The sequence below is a fragment of the Halichondria panicea genome, chromosome 4 (assembly GCF_963675165.1).
Source record: "Halichondria panicea chromosome 4, odHalPani1.1, whole genome shotgun sequence".
NCBI classification, from domain to species: domain Eukaryota; kingdom Metazoa; phylum Porifera; class Demospongiae; order Suberitida; family Halichondriidae; genus Halichondria; species Halichondria panicea.
In genome coordinates, this window is record NC_087380.1 from 1492364 (window position 1) to 1510889 (window position 18526).

Below are 18526 nucleotides of genomic sequence, written 5' to 3' on the forward strand. Positions count from 1 at the left end.
ACTGACAATGCTTTCACGTCTCCATTGGCTGAATGTGCAGCAATACGTTTCACTTGCTTTTCATTGCTGACTGTTTTTATGGACTCACGCTGATACTCAATGTCTAGGTTGTTCACTTTGACACTTTGAAACGAAGGAACGAATTCGATTTCTCGGCATCCAATCGTCTTACGATGTAGACTCTTAAAGAAATTGTCCTTTCCTGCTGATGTTACATGGTAATCTTTGCCACCAGCATATTTCAGAGCAGCTTCCATTAAAGAGGTAAATTTAGTATCACACGATTCATTTCCGAAGGCAAAAAAGGGCCCTGGGTAAATTATAGCCATAGCACTGGCCAAAACAATAGCCATGATAATACCCATGACACTGCTTGAAGGCTAAAGGTTGCCACACTAACAAAAATCGAATTAAAAATGACAGTGGCTTATAGTAAGTGGCTTGAAATTGACAGGCTAGCAATGACCTAATAAACACTTAGAACAATTAACTTTTGCAAACCCATGAAAAATAAAACAATAAGCGATTACACAATGACATCACTGATTTTAGAGCATATTTAGCTTACGAATACTAGGCACACCTACAGTCTACGTGATTCAGTGATTAACAAACTAAGACAATTATCACTATAGCAATCTAAAAACAAAATTGGTGTAATTACATCACATTAATTATCAAATTATGCCTTGACAACAACAATCTCATTCTGAGTAGCTTCCACTTTGTATCCAACCTCGACCACAGCAATACCTTTTAATTTGTCCCATCCTTGGAGCAAACTAAGCACAGCAAGAGCAGGAACACTTTTCACCGCCGTTCTTCCCAACCCTTTCTTCACATAGAAACCAATTTGCTGGCTTGGAACACGAAGAGATACCTCAGCTTTACAGACATAAGTACTGTATCCTTTCTGTCGGCGTAGCTTTGCCTTACCGGGAATGGCCTGACTACACTCGACATAGTCACCACTCGACTTTTTATTCATAAATCCACTAGCTTTAGCAGATAGTTTCCAAAGGTCCATGACAGTGAGAAAACTAGATTCAGAGCCACCTTTCACTTGTACTTCATGGCCTGTTGATCCTGTGCGAATAGCTGGTGCCTTTTCAACATGGAAATCAGTGTCAGTTTCATTCTTCTGGTTGGCATCCTTAATCGAACGGAAACACTTATGTTCATGTTCGAGTTCCTTGATGGATATGTTTTCAAAGAATAGCTCTTTCTGTGACTTCTCGATACAGTAATTTTCACCTAGATCGGTACGTACGGTATCCAGAGCAAGTTTCAGAAAGGAGAGAACTCAGCATCAATATCAACAGGTTTGACCTTACTAGCCATTTCATAGGATTAAAGCTATCAATATGTAACAAGAGTTAGAACTATAAAATGACTTCTGCCAAAAACACACAGGCCCCCACAACCCATATGGCCTTAGAAAGTAACTTAATTAGCTAATGAGGTAAACATTCCACAGGAGCTACATACCTCAAGTGGGCGTGGGGGACGAGGCTATCTTCCACTATGTCTCTACAGCTATCCTTTAAAGAGGTATAAATAACAGTACGTCATCAGTCAATTTCCGACTAATTAGCCATTTGACCGGCCATTTTAACTACTTGCTCGGTCACAGTCTCCTTTCATTAGCAAATATTGCAGGCCAAAGATCATAGTTATGATCGATGCATATGCGCACTAAAACTCATATCAGCCATGTGTCTTTGTTCATATATTATGTCAAAAGCAAGCTGGAACTCGATGCCAAGGTCATTCCCTCTTTTTTAAATTTCTTTCGAACGAAATGTGCTTCCCCCTTTTCAAAGAATTGTTTCTTTGTGAATTCTTGATCATGTAATCATTTAGAGCAAGTTCCAAACTTCATAGTCAATCAAATTATTTCTAGCCATATAATATTGCTTAAAGGCTGTGGAGCTCTATAGTAACGAGTGATCGAGTACTAACAAATTGAGATACAACAACCGATTCAGTTTCAATAACATTATATTCACCTGATTATTATACTTTGTGACCACAAGAAAAATCTATAGTTATCTGGAAACTATAATATGGCTCATAATTCCCTATACTGAACACACTCAAGTATACTTATTACACAACACATCACACTTACACACACCAAGAATTTATTTCCTATATAAAGTCATGTCAACACACGGCTAAAAGACACGCTCAGGCAACGCGCTCAGGCAACACACGCTCAGGCCTACATGTGAATGACAAAACACTGACTACAATCTATGTCATTAACAAGCAGAGACATACAGTGAACAATACACAGTTTGTCTATATACGCTTGCATCAGTGTTGTGGTCAGATTGCATTAAGTCTCAAGATTAGTAATCACATGACGCTCAGCTTCCACTTGGTGTTCAATCTCGATTATAGCGGTACCTCTTGATTCATCCCACCCAGCTTACTAAGTATGGTGCGAGCAGGAGCAGTCTTCACCTCCTCTTTAAACAATTTCCATACATAGAAACCAACTTGCAGGCTCGGAGCACGAAGAGATATCTCAGCTTTACAGAGACAAACACATCGTATCCTTTCTCTCGACGTAGCTTTGCCCCAGGGAGAATGGGCTCACTACTGACAACGCTTTCTTCACTCGATTTCTTGTGCACAAAAGCATTGATATCAGCACCAAGTTTTATAACCTTCGCAAGAAAACTAGGAACACCAGCTTTAACATCACCTTTTAATTGCAGTTCGTTGCTCTTGGATCCTTTGCAACGAATGGGATCTCCTATAAGGCAGTGTCTAAGCCGTTACTTTCTTCGTAAACTTTCGATGGAATAAAGAGCTTGAATTGGCAATCAAGTAAGATAATAGATACATTCTGAAAGAATTGTTCCTTTTGTAACGTCTTGATACTGTAATATTCACCCAGCAGACTTGTACCAGTGGCTTTCAGAGCAAGTTCCAAGCAACTGTATACTTTAGCTTCGTACTCAATGAGACTGTTTTTGTTACTAGCCATTTAATACTGCTAGCAGACCTAGGAATCTACATGATTGTACGTTATATGCATTACATAATCAAGTATATTGGTGACGTACCTATACGTAAAAACTGACAGCTGGGGTTAGAACAACAATGGACCTCTTTGCCTGAATCAACAGACCTCTATATAGGGCAGGGGGATACAATACTCTGATACTTAAAGTGGCTACGTAATAGTTACCAATAAGCTGAGGGACATTATTAAACCCCATGGATACCGCAGTCATGCACGCCCATGATCTAACTAATTCATTTTTTCATTGACTAACTAGAAGCAACATTACATCTCAAGTTCCCTGGGAGTTATACATAGCTCATAATTCACTACTAAACACTCTGATCAAGTGTGATCTAATTACTGCACGCATACACACTTACACATGCACATGCATATACATGTACCATGCAGGAGCCCATAAAGAGAAGGAGCGGCTAACTTCCACGTATACTCGGGGATCGCGTTTCGTAATTGCCGGTGAAACCGCACTTCCTTGTATGGAAGCAACTAAGTGCTTGCAAACCGCATCCCTGCATTGCGTATAACACGTGTAGGGATTCAACCACTTAGTGACTCTGCATATATGGAAATGCGGTCATAACCACTTACGAAACGTGATCCCGTAGTTAGCCGCTCCTTCTCTTTATGGGCTCCTGCATGTACCAATAGTTCATTTCCACATGTATAATATCAGAAGCATAATTATGAGGAGATGAAGTGTTTTACTATACACAGTATTGCGGATTCCATATGGCCAACTAATTTTGTGTAATGTGCTAAGTGCTCTATACATGTGTGGCTGATAACGTGGTTGATCTAATAATAGTGAATATCATTAAGTACAATGAGTACAGCACTAAGCGGTTTGACATAGCAATTAATGTTTGTACACAGCAGGAGATACAGAATCCACGCAGAGGAGGTACAATATGCAGGATCAATTTTCTAATTATAAAACTTGATTAGCTGACTCAGACCTAGGCCTACACATGAATGGAATGTCATTAAAAATTAATGCTCAATCAAGCCTAGTTGCTCCTGCATGTCGTACCTCCACGTAGTAATACACTCTATTTTCTCATTTGCTCTTGATAATATTAATCAACAAAGAGAATTAATGACAAAACACTATAGCTGCCTACAATCAAGTCACAAACAACCTCTGAGACACTAAGTGAGTTATTGTCTCAGAGGTTGTTTGTGACTTGATTGTAGGCAGCTATAGTGTTTTGTCATTAATTCTCTTTGTTGATTAATATTATCAAGAGCAAATGAGAAAATAGAGTGCATCTTCAATATCGACAGGTTTGACCTTACTAGCCATTGCAGGAGGATTAAAGCTATCAAATTATGTTAAAAAGAGTTTAACTATAAACCTGTAGGTAGCATGTGTACTGAAAGTATTAATGCGTACAATCATAGATGAATGTGCATTGTCATGTGAAGCCGAATATATCAGGTGCTTTCTAACCTTGACAATGATTGTTAGAAAGCACCTGATGATTATGATTATACGCTATTTGTATTACTATTGTGGCGTATGAGTTCTGATGAACTGATGGTCCAGGAGTAATACGTTAGAAAGACAATACTGACTTCTATATTTGTTTCATGGACTTATAGGTCAATCAACTTAAGTATTAATCATACTGACTTCTCCTGCTTTTATACTATTATTATGCTTCATGAACTTAGAATGGGAAATAAGAAATCGAGAAATAAGAGAACACAACATATATATCTAGTTTCACACATTGTAAACCAGTTAGGAACATTGATGTCTATACATATACGCACGCACACATTATTACATATTATTACATCGAAATTTATTCGTTGGCTACCAAAAATTAACCAATTTAGTGATAATGGGCTAATCTGCAAATAGGATTAGCTTAGCGCACCACAAGTATACAATTGACCACAATAATATCGAAACCAATTATAACTTTATGGTTTACGTACGTTACAATTTGAACTTTGGGACAGTATAACCCATATATACGTACAGTACATATGTACCTCATGCCAATTACATATTACGTGTAAAAGGTCTATAATTATATTCATATAAGCACTACATGCTGACACCCACTCACTAGGACAGAGTGATCCTAGAAGATGAGCAGCTCCTCCGCCCAGTGACCTCACGTAAGCAGCTGCCACTGCCAGAGCCCTCGCTTGAAGGATCGGGGTCACATGGAACTGGACATTGGAATGTGGCAGCTTTCGAAATCTGAATCGATCGGAATGGAGTGTTGACAGATGATCAGGTTCCGTTCCAAATGTGGGTGTGGTCCAGATCATGGCTAGGAATCGCATCAATGAGCCAGATTGCCCAAATTGCCTCTAAAGAATGGGATATCGTAATAGAACAGTACATAACCTTAATCTCTGTACAGAGCATGCATATGCAAGTATTTAAAATAGGTAAACCCCACTAGTTATACATGTAAGTGCTCATGTGCAGTTTCCTACGCCAAACCACTTGAAATACTACACTATTAATACCATTAACATTACTGTGACCATAGATTGAATAGGGAGAGGGATTTGAAACGGAAGTAGTGTCACGTGACATTTTACATTGAATTTGCAGCATGGCACCGGAGAGCCTTTGATGTCAATCCGTGTTACGGTTGCTCAACACGCGGGAAGCAATGTTTCATGAATTATGATCACTACAAGATATTCAGAGCCCCCCTAAAATGTCATTCCTAACGGTGAGCATCAGTTGGAAAAGAAAAAACACATTTTTGACTTTTGTAAAGATAGCTAGAGGTACAAAACGTTCTTTGAGATCTTTATGTACCTATATATAATGCTTCTAATAATTATAGCTAAGACTGTGCAACCCATCGGTGTACTGTATCCCATCATATGGTCTCAAGTGTCAGTTTGAAGTGCAAGTTTTAGTACAAATGTAGCAGACAGTCAAGGCAAGGTACTATCTAGCCTAGATTTTACTTTCAGATACACAGCCTCGATTACACCCCGGCGTAACGCGGATATAATTCAAGGTAACTTTCGTTTCCAATCCCTCTCCCTATTCAATCTATGCTGTGAATAGCTAGTATATAATACAGCCCCAGCAATGAAACATAAATCTCATCTCTCAGTTCTAGTCTCCGCCCACCACTCACCTGGTTGAGTTTGGTCAGGAGAGGTCGGGCGGCCTCTGAGACCACACCCTCCACACAGGAAGTGATGAGTGAGAACAGTGATAGCAACACTTGATAGTAGAGGTCCTCTACCTTGCAACACTTGCGAGGGACCTCCAGCCACATTGCTGTGTGGGCGGTAATAGGGGTCACACTTTAATACAACACTGCACACAATATTGCTGTGTGGGCGGTGAGAGGGGTCACACTTCAACACAACACTGCACACAATATTGCTGTGTGGGCGGTGAGAGAGGTCACATTACGTACCATAATATTATTGTAGTACTACAGCTACTAAGTGCATATTTCAGTTTTGCATATTTGACGTTTCTAGCGTTAATACCGTATTACTAGAATGTTGTGTGAGGGTTAATTGATCAATTTGCTGAAATATACCTGTGCTTAGATTGTCTGGTGTCAGGAGGTGCTCTGTAACGATGTTCAGGACCCACAGTAGCATGTTGCCATGGCTACGGTTCTTGCTGGGATGCTTCCACATGAGCGGCTGAAGGGACTCTGACAATCCACACACCTTCACACTCACACCCTGGGAGGGGAGGGGAGAGGCGTAACATTTATTAGTCGATAATAGTTAAATAATGTCCTAGTTCTCCTGTGTTTAATTTATTGAAGGGAGAACGTGGTTAATTAATGGGCGTGGCATGTTAAAAAAGGGGGAGTGGTCTACATGTTTATGCAGCCTGCAGGTATTATATTATTACAATCATGTAGATGCACCAAATTTCATATTTATCATAACATTTCAGAGGGGGGGGGGGGGGGGGGGGCAAAAACAGCCATAAAATGTATCAAAGAAAACAGTAATGTTGATTCCAATGCTTTAAAAAATGCACAATGTTTGTAACGAGAATAAATAAATTGTACAATAATTATTGATGAACACATGCAAGTGCACGAGAAAAATAATTGGCTGACAATAGTCTGTACAGCACGTTTCCATGCGCACACCTCGGGTACACAAGAGAGTTGGTCCCTGGTCATATCCAGTAGGTACCAGATGAGGTGTAGCTGTGTAATGATGTCATCACAGGTCATGTGACTCACGGCCGACCCGAGGACACTCAGCAGTGCAAAGTAGGCAGGCTGATCAGGACTAGCCGTTGCCAGCGTGGAGAGTAGCGTAGTCAACTGCATGTGTGTGTGTGTGTGTGTGTGTGGGGGGGGTCACATGAGGGCACTAATAATTATGTGTATCAATAAGTGCGTAATAGCCACAATGATAGTTGAGTGACTGAAAGGGTTAGAAAACATCTTAAATAAATGATGTGTTTTAATCCAAAATTTCATTGGGGCCAAAATTTGGTCTAAATTGGACCACCATGGTATTATGTCCAAATTGGCAAAGCTGTTATCGATTTTGGTGACACCATTTCAAAGGTTTCCTTTTAAACTTTCAGAAAATCATTTAATCGGTGAAATTGGATCAAGTTAATGCAGCTGAAATAGTCTCTGAACCGTTGATTAAACGGGGAAGGGTTGTAGTTTAACATTCAACAGTCATAACTTTAGTACCGTTGATCCAAAGTCAACAATTTTATGATTACATAGCCCTTGCATAGACAACATGCATGTAGAGTAGTGTAAAGTGAACGACAACATACCAGGTTGTGAGCTTCGTCAGTTCCCATGGTGACTATTTGCCGACCAATCCGATCAAAGACAGCCTCACAGGCAGCTGCTAGGACAGCCGGGTCCCTATCAGTGTCCACCACCGCTACTCTCCACACTGCACACAATCAGTACAGTATACAGTACAGGGTAATTATTTTGAGGGTATAAACTTCCACAGAATGGCAGCCTTTTTTGCAGCATGCATGGTATAAATGTTTGTGGTACATGCGAAAACACTAACATTTATATCCTCGAAATATACATGGTACCCCAGAGGAGGTACGACACGACACATGTGTGCCTTGATTTAGCAACTGCCACTGAAATAACAAGGTTGAGCGGATAATTGATGCTCACACACATTATTGCAGAGGCTAATTCCTAAATCAAGGCACTTGTCATCATAAGCATACCCACACTAAACCAGACATCAGTACGACATTGAGAATTTTGTTCAATTACTTCAATTAGGCCTCCATTAAGCCTAGACACACTACACTGTGCCTGAGCTACTAGGGAGAGAACCTTCCAAAAATTCTGTTAGTGTTCACTAACCTCTCGTCATAACTGAAGTTTGCTAAACAAAGGCCTTAGTTTTATAGGCAAGGCTCTCTTCACATATGTGTGGAAACACAAGAATGGGGAAATTGGTCTCTGAATATAGTTAATACATGTAAATACCTCCATAGTGCTAGAAATAATTGTGTGCAGGCATAAAATAGCTAGCCTCTACACAGGCTCTCCTTTTTCTGTTCTTTATCACAATCGTTCAATAAGATAAAATACTGTATTATATCGTTCAATGAGATAAAATACGGTATTAATTGGAGGAATAAAGAAAGAAATAGAGGTAGAGTTAGGAAAAAGGAGAGCCTGTATCGGGAAGTCGCGTGAGGGTAGAAGGGTGGTAGAAGGGTGAAAATGAGCGTGGGCATGCTGAGCTAGAGATGTTGGACTGCCCACGCAGAGATCTATGACTAATAAAACTTTGCCTGCAGCAAGCTGGACATGGACTTGGAACTGGAAGTTTGCAAGCACTAGAGCTAGCTATACCTTAGGCTTAGCTAGATGATCTACTAGTTATGTGTTCAGATTCTATCAGACTATCACCTTTTCTTGTGTCTTTCTACAGTCATGCTATTATATAGTCTACTGATAGTATAGATCAAGAATAGCTTAGTCATCATTATCATATAGCAGGTAGCTACTGCCACCAGAGCTGGCCACGCTGGTTCTCTGATCTGACTTGCAGCACAACTTGGTGGTTGTCTCAGTACAGTTTTATTAACTCCGATTGTGGGCTACATATCGCCCACGTTCATAAAAATCCTTGTGGATCACGCGATTTCCCAAACCAGGCCTTACTTTTTCTTAACTGTACGCTCATTTCTTTCTTTGCTGCCTCACTATGTCTTTCATGGCCATATGGATGAACAGTGACAACAGCAAGAAAAAGTAAGGCCTGGGATCGAGGCTATAAAATAGCTGCTTTTTGACCAATTATAAGGCTACGAAAACGTTATGCTACTAATAATTTATGCGGTTAAATGTCGATGGAGATTGTAAGGCCTTGAATAAAGGCCAATAATGTGGATACACTATGATACAAGGCTGCATCACATTAATTAATGTTTTGGAAGCTTAGAATAAGCCCTTTCGGATATTGTATTAAAAAGTTGAAGTCTAAAATACCACAGGCCACAGTCTGATTAATATTCTCCCAAGGCAAGAAAACCAAGGGATAGAAAAAAACCACAGCATCTATAACACCAACTCTGACCTTCTTCACTGAAGATGTCCGTTAGACCTTTCAGCACATGATGTACGCCACTCATTGCACTCTGAACTATCACCTCTCCGACCTTTCCAGCGAGAAGATTGCTATGACGACCGGTGAAAAGGAGCGGAATCACCGTGGCAATGACATCACCCACGAGCTGGGGGGCGTGGCAGTCCATCATACTCGGAGAGAGCAGCTTACTGAGTGCTGACAGTGCGTTCTCCTGCACTGTGGGGGGTAACTTGTGCAGTCGCCTCCTACGAAGATGGTAGAGGAGGGAGGGCACCAGTTGACTAGCGGGGAGGATTGCAAATAGGTCCTATGATTTGAGAGGGGGGAATGGAGTATTATAAGCAGCAATGATTATAGATTTCACACAAAGTACTACATTGTATAGAGACAGAATATTCCATTGTACTGTTTACCGTACGGTACATTGTAAAGTACAATCTACTTATGCACAAGCAAGTTTTAACTATTGTAACAGTACTATTCATAATAATACAGATAGATACAAACATTTGGTCTCTATATTATTATTAAGAGCAACAACTAGTTGAGGTAGTTTTAGACAATACATAATTATAGCAACAAGGTTGGTCACCTGTGTGTCTATAGCGAGTACAGCTGCCACAACTGACGGATCATCATCTCTGAGCCGAGCTAGGAGAGAAGAAGAGAGGAAGTCACTATCCACAGCAGGGGAGGTCTGGAGGAGAGGGGGGGCAAGGGTTAGTGTCAATACATGGATATGTGGGTACTAACCCCCCCCCCCCACAGCAGGGGAGGTCTGGAGGAGAGGGGGGGCACAAGGGTTAGTGTCAATACATGGATATGTGGGTACTAACCCCCCCCCACAGCAGGGGAGGTCTGGAGGGGGGGGGCACAAGGGTTAGTGTCAATACATGGATATGTGGGTACTAACCCCCCCCCCCCCCCACAGCAGGGGAGGTCTGGAGGGGGGGGGCAAGGGTTAGTGTCAATACATGGATATGTGGGTACTAACCCCCCCCCCCACAGCAGGGGAGGTCTGGAGGGGGGGGGCACAAGGGTTAGTGTCAATACATGGATATGTGGGTACTAATCACCTACGATATAACAAAAGGCAAATTTGTGTGTTGGATCGAGATTGGGGATTGAAATAGCCGTCACTTGAAACTTCAGCCTAGGGCACATCCCTGATCCCAGATAATAATCAAATATTGCTTTTGGGATCAATTTGACTTAAGATATAAAACAACCTCAAGTCTCCGTAGCATGAAGAACAATTGTTGGAAAATGGTACCATCATACGAACCACAATACACTACACTACTGTAAGACTACCACTGCACCAGGCATCCCCTCACCTTTGCTGAGTTCTTGAGGCTCTGACCCATCTCCCTGACAGCTGCTGCCCTCAGAGCTGGGTTGCTGTGGTGAACACTCAATGCTAGGGTACTCCCAAGGTCAGTCATCACCTGCAATGATTGTAACTACACAGTCACACACAACAAGTATCAGGAGTATTATAATTATAATAGAGAGAACGTAGGCATACTGTGTATCAGATGTATGCAGAGAGTAACGTAACTTCCTGTATCTGTCATGGGCTTGGAATTTGCCCACTGACCAATCCAAGCGTGGGTGATGTTATCTATCACTCTCCGCGTACATCTGACGCACAGTATGCCTACTTCAATACTCTCTCTCTATTATAATTATAGTCTTGCAGGTACTAGCTAAATGAATACTGACTGGATGGTACAAGCTAAGGATACGAGTGAGTATACATGCATGTACCTGATGTTTTGAGGCAGCAAAGAAAGAAATGGGCGTACGGGTGAGTATACACGTACCTGATGTCTTGAGTGTGGTAGTGATGTAGTGAGAAGGCCAGTGAGGTTGACCACACCCCCTGAGTGGGCGGAGTCACCAGTGGCTGCTAGAGCACCCTCAATAGCCCTGTCCATGATCACAGGGTACCTGAAAGGAGTGATTTATATGAAGTAATTTTTTCACAGAGAACAACAAAACATTTTCCTAATTTGAACGAATAATTATTGCATGGGTTGTCCTCACACACCAAACATTTCACATGGAAAATTCATCATAGACTATAACTCTTATTAGTTGCAGTTACCCCGTGCAATAGAGTATATTGACTCCCCACACACACTTACTTGGCATCCATTGACTGCACTAAAGGAGCTACTGACAAGCGCACAGTCTCCTCCGTTAAGACGTCCTGACCTTTGACCTCCAGAAACCACTCAAAGAGAGCCCTGTAATAACATAAATTAATAAATTATTAACTCGCTACTATTTTTGATAATTACTTGAGGAAGTCGCTGACTGTTTCTTCCTCCAATCGCATCGAGTCCAAAATGCCGATAATCATCGTCAAGTATCCATCGTCGTGGTCACCATCGCCATGGAGACCCTCGCAGTGGGAGGCCAGTAGTGATGTCAGGAGAGATGAGAGGAATGGTGCTATGTAGTAAGACTGAGAGAGCTCAGCCAGCACAGGAACCAAGGAATGGCACTGGCCAAGATGCCTCACAGCCCTAAACGAGAAAATAATTAATTGCTGGACAACAGTTGATTATGTCAGAGTATAAATTATTAGGTTGGTGAGTTAATTGTGGCACCTTTTAGTGAGAGTCTTGATTTGCTGTGTGTGGCAGATCACTGCAATAGAGCTAACACCTTCAGTGAGTAGCTCTGGACCCAAGTGCTGTCAGTAGGAGAACGACAATAATTATAGTTAATTATTAGAGAATGAAAATATGGGACCTAACTATTAAGTAATATAAGTGCATGGGAAATTCATTATAATGAAACCAGTGCAATAATTTATCAAGTTAACTGGTAACTATAATTATATATCGGTACCTTAGCAATAACCTCCAGCAATGAATGACACAGTGACGTGTCCAGGGTGGATCGAGCAGCCAACTGACTGACCACCATGTAAGTTCCAGCTCTGTAGTCTGCATTCAATGATTTCAGACCCTTCACCAGATAGGGGAGCAGACGGGACAACAACTCTTCAGTGATGGTACCCGTGTCCTCCATCACTGCTAACACTGTGGATGTATACAGGCCCAGCAGGGGGTGGTTTGTGGTAGAACTTGAGGTACGAAGCGTCTTGAGTGATTTATTTACCATTTCACAGAGGAACACTAGAAACGAGGGGACTGAGATGCAGTGCTGTTTTATAGTGAGCTTTGATAGGGGAGAGCCAGCCTTCTGTGATGGACGCAACCAATGCCAGGGGGAGGTGGGGTCCTTGATTGGGAGCAGCTGGAGAACTCGAGCGAATAGATTTGTCTCGTGATAAGGGAGGATGCATTCCATGAGAGAATCGACATTGAATGAATTAATTCGGAACGAACGAATAAGCCACTCGAGACATTTCTGAGCAGGCTTGAGCAGAAAGTATGGGGAAAGTTTCTGGAGAAACGTCGCTATTATATTGTCGATTTCTTCTAGAATTTCTTTCGTCTGCACTGTACGCTCAAAGTCCTTGCAGCTGTCTTGGAAAAGAGTGGACTCAAACTGTTCAAAGCTTTGATCAATACTGATGAGTTCTTCTAGTCCATTGATACCCAGGGAGTGAATGGAGTCGATGTCGATATCCGCGGCGACATCTCGGTCGAACAGCAGAGAGGGACGCTTCTTGGAGATCACCTGACGGAGGGATGGCTGACCAGGAATGGCAAGCTTTTGTAACTGTTTAGCCAATGAAGACATTGTAGTAGATATATAGCCAGAATTGGTATTATATCTTGGAAATTCAGCTTTTTCGACCACGTGGAGTGCTCAGTGCAACGCCGCTCATGTGTGGTTATAGCATTGATTTTTCGCTTTTATAACAGTTAGGTAGTTAATCAACCTGGTCTCGAGGCTAGTTGAAGCTAGGCTAAAGTTCGCGCGCTCTCTTGCGCGGCTTACAAAAAATGCGTTCTGACAGGCTACATTCGATATTCATACATTGTAAACACTCTATAATTATACACACACACACACACACAACAATTAGTAAGTTTATAGTTTTTTTCTCACACTGATTCTTCGAGCAGTGTCTCTCTGAGCTTAGAAAACCGCATCAAGCGATATGTTCGACTTGTGTGTTGCCTCAATTCAACTGCATTAACTTGAGAAATCTCCAAGTCATTTTCCAAAGTCTCTGAAATATTGACTTGCTTGTTTGGTTTTTTGAATCTCTTCTTTAGTAGTTCCAAATTCTTATCAATACACACCTTGTAGAGTCTTTTATATATTAGCATACAAATGACTAGCACAAATATCAGAAATGCTGATCCAGTTGACAAGTTATGCAACACAAAAAAAGAGTAGTAATCCCACATTTCCAACTTTGCCACTTTTACATGATAGACACCGACATAATATAGAAGTAAATTGACAATGAATGACACTTCCAGTAAATCCAACCATCGGCTATTGTAGATTCCACCCGACACACTTATAATGCTCAGTAGTAGAGTGCATACTGTGCATATAGCCAAAAGACTGAAATGAAAGCCCTCATCTAAAGCAAATGTGAGCATGAGCACCCATCTGAGCATGTTACAGAGGCTGACCCAATATCGACTCTCAGGCTTGAAAGCAGTATGGTAGGTATTAACGGAGGCTGTGATATAGTACCGACTGAATAACTTTGAGATGGTCTCACTTTTGTAAAGCCACTGAGAGAGAAAGGTCACAGTTGTACCCAATATCATAATCAAGCCAAGAATAACTGCTATAATCACCAAGACAGTATGACCACCTGTTCCAAATGGTACAGTCCCGTCTCGTAACCATACAGTGCTAGTATTGTTAGATGGATACTCCAAGTGAGCAGGGGTTACGATATCGATAATATTTCGAATAAACTTGCTGTACGAGAACAATATGACAGTCTCGAACACTGCTACAGGATCATGTATTTTAGCAAAGAATTTCGAAGCCTTGATTGAGTAATGACAAATGATACTAATGACCAGGACAATAGCACACAAGTATAGAGGGAACACAAACTGCCAGGAGATGTATTGAAGTTGATTTAGGCCATCGTAGAAACAAATATTCATCCCAAAATCCAAATTAACCCAGCCGATAAATATGTCAAGGAACTTGATGATGTCGTCTTCATTGTGAACTCCAAACCGAGTGTTTTTAGCACTTAGTATGTTAGCATAGAATAAAATTCCGTGTACTGTGCCACTTGAGACTGTGAACTGAACAAGAGAAAGGAAAGCAATAAAGAGAATACCCAGAACAAACATTGCGATTATGACAACAAATGCATAGTTGTCGCTACAGTCAGCACATTTCATAGAGTGCAATTTTAGACTTGTATTGCCTTTGCATGCTCCACAAAGTAGACCTCCATGATTTTCCCTACATTGTGCATCTGGATTTTTCAAGCTTACAGCCACTGTTTCAATCCCATCTGGATTTTGACAGTAGTCAGGTGGACAGTAAGGATAGAGAATCAGACCTAGATAGGTGGAGTTCGGATTAGACGAGTTTTGATAGTGGGCTCCAATCCAGGGATTTTTTAGGGGAGACTTGTTTATTTTACCAGTGTCAACGTCGCAGGAAGTGGTGTAGGTCAAAAGTCTATTGTCGCATTTGCAAGGATTACTTGCTGGTTCGAATCCATTGTCGCAATCTGCAAATGTGAGATTTAATGATAGGCAATAAATATCATCGGTAGATCTGCAGTAACCATTTGCAGTGATTGCTATTTCCTCAAACGGATGAGGTGAGAATACCTGAAAAGTTACCTCAGAACAATTATCAGTAACCATTTGAGACAACATAGAAATGTAATGACTTGTGATGATACTGGGATCATCTAAAAGGCCCCTAACCTCACGTTTGGCCGTTCCACTACTAATGTTCCCATCAAAAGCAAAAGCAGCCATCATAAGTTTAACCTTTTCTCCTCTTTTATGTGTTCTACTGATTTTTCTTTTGCTATAGTTACGCATCTCATTTTCGCAAAAGTACAGTCGATAAAACTCTGAGTCTAGCAATGGAACTGTGTTGTTGGGGGCAGTCATATTTATATATGTATAGTTGTATAATTGGACATTTTCAAGTACATCAGCTTGCACATCACTGTAAAGCAAACTCCCGGTACCATTATTACGAACAAAGTTTCCTGAAAATGTTATCTGATTGCTTGCTTCATCGACGAATTGAAGAAAACAAGGTAGCTGTAATGAAAATGTATTGTAGCCACAAAATAAGTTGAATTTGGATATGTACATTACACCGCCATGTTTCTCAGCAAAATTCCGAACAAAAGAGACATGTGCGTATGGTAGTAAAGTTATGAAAGAATCATCTTGAAGATAGCACACTCCACCGAGTCTAGCTGAATTTCCCTCAAAAGTTCCATTGCCTCTGACAATAATACTACTACTTGCTTGAGCAAATATAACTCCTCCATCTGCGTATGGTCTGGTGTTTCCTTTGAACGTAAAGTTGGCGTAAAGGAGCAGTTGACACTGATCTAAGTGGATAGCACTGTATGTTGAGGTTCCATCAGCATTGTTATTTGAGACATCCAAATTGTCCACAAATTTTAATCTCGAGGAGCGTGCACTAATCACACGAGAATTGCCATCAAATCTGTTTTCCTCAGAAAAAAACATGTCGCTAGCAATAGCTTCTAAGACAAAGCTGTTCTTGTTTCTGATAAACTCAGAATTTTTTATATAGAAAATACTAGTGTGCAATTTAAATACAGCATTGAGATCTGTCATCAATGTGCCACAGTTTTCAGCTTCCAAATTGAAAAGGGTTCTTCTCACACAATCTGTTAGTTGAGATGGCAGATTTGTTGGTTGAGATGGCAGATTTGTCGGTGGACTGTTATTTTGGCACAAAACGTGTTCACTCATCCGGACAATTGAGTTGATAGCGTTACAGGAAGACACACCAGCAGTATTGCTATTGAATTCGATGTGCTCAGTGACATTCAAAATACTACAGGAGATGTGTATACCGGCCACAGTTTTAAATTCCATGATATTATTTGAGGTGGCAGTGTTCAAAGAAAAATTACTCGACCCGGCAATTATTGCTTTTGAGTTAAACAAAGACAACACTCCATAAATACCCACGCTATTCTGTTTAAAGTCACTGATTCCAATAATTTGAAATGACTCCGCTTCATTGATTCTTATGATAGCCGTAGGGCTAGTATTGTTGAATACCATAAAATATCCGTCTATAGAAATATTACACCTCCCTGCCAGTAAGACAGCTGACATTGTTCGTTCATATGAGGGTGTAAGGCAAATCGGAGTTACATTGTTTGGAGGAGAAACATTTCCCAAGAGATTGTCTGAAAAAGTGGTGGTCTCTGTGAAATTCACTTGAGAATTTTGAAGCAACATAATTACTGAGTTGTTCATGTGCGAAATCTCGTTGTTTGTCACTAACAAGTTTGAAAATTCAATGTCCGTGCTATCTCTTATGTTCACTGCAGTGGATGTACTGCTCATGATAACAATGTCACTGAATGTTCCATACTGCACATGACTGACTAGCAGCCCAGGATTAACTGAATTGCCACAAGAAACAAACGAAAGGCCTTCAATTCTCAATCCATAAATATTCTCAAATGTAAGTCCAAATTGATAGCCACAGTCTATCGTTACATTCTCACCACTAAACGAGATGTTATCAAGGCCGAAAATATAGAAATTTGTCTCCAAAATGTGGTTCCCTGGTAGTAAAATGAACTTGGTGTGAGAGGTGTGGTTCTGCTTTGCACAGTCTGTCAGGGAGACACAAGTTGAACCGTTGGTAGCATTGTGATCTGGTGCAACACGAATCTCCTCAGCAAAACAAGAGTAGCTAGCAATCACAATAAAACAGAGTATTCCAATTCTTAGCTTCATTGCTTGCAAAAGTTGAACAGTGTAATACTTTACGACAATGTGAGGTAAACTTAAAGATACATCATCTGATAACAAGCAGTCTACTATAAATGACACTGCCTATTGTGTGAGCATACTATATGGTTTACATGACTCTCCCTAACAGGAACCATTGCATTGTATTGTTACAATACTGCTGCCAGCTGTGTCCATGTGTATTGTCACAATGGTCTTATACAGGTAACTGAAAAGCGCACAACATTGGGCCTGGTTGTGCGCGCGGACACTAGAAGGCAATGGTCATCTCCTGTGCTAGCCTTTATCTAAGGCCGAGTTTTCGCTTTTATAACGGTTAGGTTATAAAAGCGAAACTCGGTCCGGGATCACGTGAGTGCTCAGTACAACGCCGCCCATATGTGTTTCGTTATCAGCCTCGGCCTGGAATAGGGCGCCGCCATTGTAGTCTTAAGAATTAGCTGCCCTCTTTGGAGACTACAATGACGCTGATAAGCTTTTCTCAGAGCTGGTACATTCCTATCAACACCATAAATTATATAATTATTACATACACTTCAAAACTGTAAACCTTTGTAAAAAAACTGTTTAATTGGTTCATAGTTCTCACACTGACTCTTCGAGCAATGTCTCTCTGAGTTTGGAAAACCGCATCAGATGATATGTTTGACTCGTGGGTTGCCTCAATTCAACAGAATTAGCACAAGAAATCCCAGAGTCACTTTTCAAACTTTCTGAAACATCGATTTGCTTGTTTGGTTTTTTTAATCGTTTTAGAAATTCCCAATTACACGCCTTTTGGAGTCTTTGATATAATAGTACACAAACGACTAACACAAATATCAAAAAAGCTGATCCAACTGACAAGAAAGTCAGTACAACAGATCTAGACGGACCACCAACTGTTGCTCTTGCATGATAAGTACCGACAGAATATAGAAGCAAATTGACAATGAATGACACTTCCAGTAAATCCAACCATCGGCTATTGTAGATTCCGCCTGACACACCTATAATACTCAGTAGTAGA

At 40.9% G+C, this 18526-nt stretch overlaps 2 protein-coding genes across 3 annotated transcripts in view; both read right to left on the reverse strand.

Moving 5' to 3' along the window:
* LOC135334955 (HEAT repeat-containing protein 1-like) overlaps window positions 1-13414 on the reverse strand; it is a 61065-nt gene extending 47651 nt beyond the window's left edge. The window contains exons 1-13 of one of the 2 annotated variants that reach the window (XR_010394405.1): window positions 12470-13414; window positions 12226-12311; window positions 11914-12141; window positions 11758-11859; window positions 11434-11560; window positions 10945-11055; window positions 10200-10304; window positions 9596-9914; window positions 7806-7930; window positions 7153-7332; window positions 6580-6730; window positions 6163-6308; window positions 5119-5368 (exon numbers count right to left, since the gene is read on the reverse strand). Coding sequence is in view for 1 of the 2 variants with exons in the window: in XM_064530334.1 (XP_064386404.1) it covers window positions 5119-5368; window positions 6163-6308; window positions 6580-6730; window positions 7153-7332; window positions 7806-7930; window positions 9596-9914; window positions 10200-10304; window positions 10945-11055; window positions 11434-11560; window positions 11758-11859; window positions 11914-12141; window positions 12226-12311; window positions 12470-13330 (2791 nt within the window). In the remaining variant the exon portion in view is untranslated. The remainder of the gene's footprint in view (window positions 1-5118; window positions 5369-6162; window positions 6309-6579; window positions 6731-7152; window positions 7333-7805; window positions 7931-9595; window positions 9915-10199; window positions 10305-10944; window positions 11056-11433; window positions 11561-11757; window positions 11860-11913; window positions 12142-12225; window positions 12312-12469) is intronic. The other variant, XM_064530334.1, reaches the window with a different exon arrangement.
* A 127-nt stretch (window positions 13415-13541) lies between these two features.
* Window positions 13542-17605, reverse strand: LOC135334964 (uncharacterized). Its single transcript, XM_064530354.1, has one exon. The coding sequence runs from the start codon at window positions 17500-17502 to the stop codon at window positions 13639-13641; it is 3864 nt and encodes a 1287-aa protein (XP_064386424.1). The 5' UTR covers window positions 17503-17605; the 3' UTR covers window positions 13542-13638.
* Window positions 17606-18526: the final 921 nt, after the last annotated feature.

Excerpts from the sequence above, each read along its gene's own strand:
- LOC135334964 (XM_064530354.1), bottom strand. The coding sequence starts at position 17,502 with ATGAAGCTAAGAATTGGAATACTCTGTTTTATTGTGATTGCTAGCTAC.